The 6,626-nt window shown below is 30.7% G+C and overlaps 1 protein-coding gene across 1 annotated transcript in view; it reads right to left on the reverse strand.

Moving 5' to 3' along the window:
• Nucleotides 1–3,490: 3,490 nt before the first annotated feature.
• LOC100784014 (transcription initiation factor IIB) overlaps nt 3,491–6,626 on the reverse strand; it is a 5,042-nt gene continuing 1,906 nt past the window's right edge. The window contains exons 2-8 of the mRNA XM_006605149.4: nt 6,597–6,621; nt 6,384–6,408; nt 5,231–5,360; nt 5,015–5,145; nt 4,808–4,896; nt 4,125–4,201; nt 3,491–3,872 (exon numbers count right to left, since the gene is read on the reverse strand). Coding sequence (XP_006605212.1) covers nt 3,739–3,872; nt 4,125–4,201; nt 4,808–4,896; nt 5,015–5,145; nt 5,231–5,360; nt 6,384–6,408; nt 6,597–6,621 — 611 coding nt within the window. The 3' untranslated portion in view covers nt 3,491–3,738. The remainder of the gene's footprint in view (nt 3,873–4,124; nt 4,202–4,807; nt 4,897–5,014; nt 5,146–5,230; nt 5,361–6,383; nt 6,409–6,596; nt 6,622–6,626) is intronic.

Below are 6,626 nucleotides of genomic sequence, written 5' to 3' on the forward strand. Positions count from 1 at the left end.
TTAAAAACACTAAATTAAAAAGATGAAAATATATATTTAATTGTATATTTTACTTATTTTTCTTGTTTTATTTTCTCAGTTACTATATTCTTTTCTTTCATTTCTTCTGGCCTATACCAAAGGCAGCCTTAAAATAGTAATTAAGATTGTACCGGAATAAGTTGCAGTTTTGAGTGAAACCAGAGGTGCAATCATAGTTTGTGTTGTTGAATTTGGTGGATACACACACACATGTATGGCCATCAATCCTTCATCTTTTATCAAGCATTGGACAGATGACAGATAAGAGGCGGGTGAAGGAAGAAGGAAGGAGGCAGAGAGAAATTCAACTCAAACTCAAAACAGTGCTGCTATTCCCCACCTCTATGTGAGTATTAGTTGCAAAACTTTTTCCCAATGGCAACGGAACCATCACCATCCATCACTTTGTCTAGTTTTTCTTTTCAAAAGTTTTTATTCATTAACTGTTAAAAATTAAGATACAAAATCATGTGATTATTAGATATTTTTAATTTTGATATTTTTAGTCAATTAAATTAAGAAATGTTATGTAATTTGTAATCCTCCAAGTTAAAAAGTTGCCTTTTTTAGTCATTCAAATTCAAAAAAAATTGTTTTAGTCCTTTGGCATGATAGACTAAAATATACCAATTTTAATTTGAGGAAAAGATTAAAAAAATATATTTTTATATTTTTTGTTTAGATGAAAAGTACTTTTTATTGGAGACAATTTTGATTGAATTGGATAAAGTTACTATAGGCACAAAACTTTTCCTCTAGATATTTGCATAGCCACATATTCAAAATTTGAATCCTAAACATTTGGTTAAATTATAATAATTTTACGACAATTGATTTGATTCATGCAGCTATTTGATAATAAACTATTTTTGAATTTGGTAAATTAAAAAAATATAAACTTATGTTTAAAAAACTAAAACAAATATACCTACTAATTGAATGACTAAAAACATAATTAAATCATTTATATTTTTATGATCATAAAGCTCTCTATGTTTTTATCTCCAGCTCATCCTAATGGCATATGAATGCATGAATTGACACGTTCCTACATGAGTGGAGTTGTGAGTTAGGATTACATTTTGTTTCAAAATAATAATAATAATAATGTTGAAATCAAACATGGGGAGACATTCTAGATTAATATTCCACTCAAAGGTGCTTTATGCTAGCTACATGTGGAATATGTATGGCTAATGGATATTAGCACGTGGATGCAACAAAATAATGGTTCAGATAGTCCCTCGCGTGGGAGGAATCCTTTCTTCTCTGTAGAACCACAACATCATTGTTATTTTGTACTTTGTTAATAATTTATCGAATTAAAGACCACATCAAATATCTTCTAACATCAATAGAACTAGTATGTTGACTCTGTTCTATTGGTACAAAAAAAGAACTTCAATCGATGCTTAGTGCGATAGAGTGTTTTATACGTTTACATTCTATTTTTTCATTTAACTTAATTAAATCTTTAGTCTCTTAATTTAGAGGTATATTTCTTTTTTCTTTAATTTCCCCCAAAAAAACTATAATTTTTATTCTCTCAAATTCTAGTGGAATGATTAAAAAGAATATTTTTTGTAAAAAATTTTGAGAATCTAAAAGTGAAAATTTTTATTTGGAGGATTAAAAAAATAGACCCCTAATTTAAAGGATTAAAAGCATGATTAAACTTTTATATTATTGCAATTTTAATATAAATTTTCAATTATTTTTAATTTTATAAAATACATATTAATAAATGTGTATATAAATATTTACACATACGTATAATTTCATATACAGTACATTGATTAATAAACAAAAGATTCCTGATCCAACTATGCTACTACACTTGGTGCAGGTCACCCACGACTACATTGAAGCTTGTAATAAAATCTAATGACTATAAATTCTGAGCTAAAAACTATTGGCACGCATGAGAAATCATAGGACGTGGCAGGTTCTTTTGTATTCTATGATCAGTAGGGCTTTTTTGCAGGCCCAAAACTATTACGTGAATTCCCTTTCAACTAAAATGATAAGTAAACTAACATTAAAACCCGTGCATTGAATTTGCACCAATTAAAAAAAACAGTAAAAGAAGGAATAATAGACTAATTAAATAAAATAAACGAAAAAAAATATTCAAAAACTGTCTAGCCAACACGTGGTAATAACAAAAACTAAGGGTGTATATATGGTTTGAAAATATTTTTAAAAGTTCTAATTTTATTTTCATTGTAACATTTATTGTTTGATTTGATGTATAAATTCTTAAAAGTAAAATGGCACTTATAATTATTAATTAAAAAAATTACAAATTAAATGTATCTTAGAATCATCAAAGATTTGACCTTTTTAAATTCTATTTGTAACTCACTATAAACTCAAGAAATAAACACAAGATGTGTTTGAACGAGATATCCAACAACAAGCAAAAGAATTAAATAGAAAAACCCCTAACATTTAGCAATTTTAGATGTGTTGATATTAAATAATAACTTATTATTTTGATGAATAATTTCTTTGAATAGAAAAAAATTATGTAAACAATTTTTCAAAATCACACTTATTAGATTCCATTGTGTCTTCCACAATGGACTACTATTTCACTACCAAAGATATCTTGAAAGTAAATTGTATTCCATGAATATAATATATATACAGTGTGATGTGTAAAATATATGACAAAGATAATGTTAAAGTATTTTTATTGATTGGTCTTGTCATATAGGCTCCAACTAGATATTCAATTGATTCTATTTAAATTAATTAGTAGATATCTTATTTATATATATCTATGTAGATAGATATTTTATATAAAAAAATGGATTAATTAAACCTATTTTTTAATTCAATAGAAGAAAAAAAAAGTGAATTTAATAGGATCTAAATAAAGAGAAACATTTGTCGAAGCTAATCACAAACCAAATTTGTAAAACTTAAAGGGGCTGATAAATGCTAAACAATCGTCTATAATTTTAGGAGACCTTAGATAGAAGCATTATGCAATTTGTGCACAAACCTAGTATGAAAGTAAACGATCATGCAGTTCCCAAAGCTTTAATTAGTCTCCAGTCTATAATTTTAGGAGACCTTAGGTAGAAGTATTATGCAATTTGTGCACAAACCTAGTATGAAAGTAAACGATCATGCAGTTCACAAAGCTTTAATTAGTCTCCAACCAGCGTCAGATTCAATAGTATCTTGTATAATCTACAAAGCTACAAAAGAATTGCTAAAGATACACTCTCCAACGTACTTTTTTTAACACATTAGCACTAACACACTCCTACAACACACTATTGTTATTTGTTAGTTAATTTATTAAAATTACAAAATTAAAAAGAAAAAATAATGAACCCTACAAAATTGAGATTTCCAATAAACTTCATCTAATAATAAAAGATATATTCAAAAAAAAAATTAGAGCATTTAGCATTTCTCATGCTACAAATAACTATTACCCTATATGACCCAGCAATTTCAACGCAAGTGCAAAATGAGCTTACTATCATAAAGGTTGAGCTAATTCTATATATCAGCGGTGCCTCTCCCCTAGAATTCTCAAATTGGGAGGGTTAACCAAAATTAATGTGCAGTTAGAAGAAGAAAATACTAATAGAAGAGGCATTTTCATTTTGAATTAAAAGTATAAAACAGTTCAGTAGATCCAGAACAGAACGTTCCAATGGCATCTAAGTTGTTAAATGTGGTCGCTATTGTTTTGCTTTAAGGACTGCACAGGTTCTTCAAATCATCTTCTTTTGCATACCAGCTTGGTATTATTTTTGAAACATGGGGATAAAGATCCTTGTATGAGTTCCTAATGGTTCCTTCTGCAACTCCTGTGGCAACTGATATATCTGCACCAACACCGTAGGTTAGATTTTAGATCAGATACAAATGTGCAATAGTTCAGCAGCTTAACTCCTATGATTACAAAGACCTTCATAGATATGAATATTCTTTTAGAAACCTATTTGCAATCAAATTTAACTGCAAATTCAAAATTCACTGCACAAGAAATCGGAGAGACGATTTTCACGATTAATTAAACCAATCAATCTGTTTGTATTTCATTGATTTCATGTTTCACCCTAAGAAGTTGCACTGACCTTTGAGAGGTTTTTTATCATCAGAAAGCTGAGTTATGATGTATATAACTGCTGCAGCAATTGATATGGGACTCCTCCTGGCAGATTAAAGATGTTATTAGTATCTGTCATAAGAAAATAATAGCATCCATCTGAAAAATTGTGGAAAAAGGAAGAAGTGGATTCGTGCAAAATTAAGGTGCAATGAAATAGACTGAAAAAAAAATTGTGTTTCTACTTTTCTCAAACATGCCAATGATACACAGTACACACCCCTCAGTTTCTCATCTCACCAACATGCCCCATGTTCCCATAGTCTCCACTTCCCCCATAAGTGCAGCACACATCTCGAGAAACTCAAAGATTTCTTATCCATAATGACACCCTTGTACTCAAACAGCAATAGCATTAAATCTAAAGCTAATCTGCACAACCTTGAGCACTAATAATTATAAAGTCCTAATCTTAAGCTGGTATTGTTGGTTCATTTTATAACAGAAACACTGCCAAGTTTTTACTTTTGCTCCCTGAAATTTCTCTTAGAAGCAATTCTAGGTATTTATTGAATTCATAATCAACAATAACTGTAGGCATGCATAATGTATTAGTATGAAAAACTAAATAATATGACAGGCCAACCTTATCAGTGAACATCTATTCCATCCTCTAATTTCTAAAGAACTACAAGACAAACTAAAATTTACCTTATATCAAATTCTTCTGATTTCTGGACAGCTTCCTGAGCAGCTTTAACAGCTTGATTAGTCATTCCGAGATTAGAACAAAAACGTCTCTAATGATTGAGGAGAAAATAATGTTAGTGACACAAAAATAAGATTAATTAGCCAGCTAACACAACGATTAAATTAGCAAACAGTGCTACGTAAGTAATCATCAATTAAGAAACTCACCATAAAGTCCCCAGCATGTATTGTTCCCATCTCTACAGATTGGCCCTGTTCCAATCCCAGTTGTTTTACTATGTATTCTTTCGCTCGGCCAATTTCCTTCTTTGTGGCTCCATTGGCAACAGAGCAAATTTCTATTTGAAATTCATAGGTTCAGGGAAGCTCAGGGAAAGATAAATCAGGAAGCATCTAAATGTCAAAAAGAATCATAAGCTGTACCCTTTACAGTGCGTGGCTTGTCTTCTTGTCGACAAGCAATGTACAGGCAAGCAGCCAATAATGCATCCTGATTTCTTCCTCTACTAGACTTCTGATCTTCAACTCGTTTATATATCTCATTAGCCCGATCCTTCAAATCAATAGCAAAAACAACATAAGAGGAGTACAATTACTAACTTTACATGAAATTTGATGTTGAGCACAAGAAAGATAAACTACAATAGCTTCTTCAAGGAGCAATTGACATAGTGCAAAGTATATAAACATTGCTCTGACAAGTTTGACATAACGGGTTGGCATTAAGAAACATTGTTTGATCCTCTTTCTTTCAGTTAGCATGCAGTCATCACTCGGTATTACTTGCTTTATGAACTTGCTTGTTTCACCAACTTGTAGCATTGTGAACTTGAGAGACAAATTTTTAACCGTTAAAATGAATTTCAAAAGAAACTTTTACCTTGTGTTTGGATAAAGTATTTGGAGTAATGTAACTTTTAAGGGTATTTTAATTACTACTCAGTAAAATGCTTTGTTTAGATTATTTAATTCCAGAATTTAAAGAATTCTCCAGCATTTTTAATCCTTTGGTAAAATCAAGAATTTAAAATTTCACTAAAATAGGTGGAATTTTTAAAATTCCTCATTCTAATAGAACACGTCTACCATGCAGGTTGGGCCTTCGAGATCAGAACTTGGATCCCATTCCCACAAAATGGAAAGGCCAGTGTGTTTTTCACTTTCCGGTGGAGGATTACAGAGGGCACATCAAGAAATCCAAGAATGACATTTCGCAATTGAACAGAGTTTGATAGGTTTCAATTGAGTTACTTTACATTTCAAAGTTTTAGACGTTTAAAAACTCTTCATTGAATCAATCAAGTTTTAAAAAATGGTTGTGGTCATAACTTCTTCGTCCCGTTTCTTGATAGTGTGAGAAATTGCGGACAAATACAGCAACAAAGACCTTGACATTGAGGAAAAAATACTGCCAAGGATCATTTTTTAACACCTTGCTCTTAATGGTTAGCTCGCAGCACTTGCGCACCATGCAGAAAGGACTTCTCCAACAACTTAAAATCCCAAATGATACAAACCAGTAAGCAGGTTCATAAACAATCAAAAAAAAAAAAGTACGCAAGACAATATGCGATACCTTGATGGTTGCAACGAGTCCCAACCTGAAATTTTTCACTAGCCACGTCAGCTAAACAAATGCTAATTTAAAATAAAAAAAATTAAGAAAATCAATAAGTGTGTGTGGAGTGTTTTTAATTATATAAATATTAGTAGTTAATTTGTTAATGGACACAATCTTTTCCTTTCCAAACGTTATAACTCCAAAATGTGTGGAGTGTGTGTGACTGACCTATCGGACATGGTGGCGATGGTTTTGAAG

Source organism: Glycine max, chromosome 19 (assembly GCF_000004515.6).
Source record: "Glycine max cultivar Williams 82 chromosome 19, Glycine_max_v4.0, whole genome shotgun sequence".
NCBI lineage: Eukaryota > Viridiplantae > Streptophyta > Magnoliopsida > Fabales > Fabaceae > Glycine > Glycine max.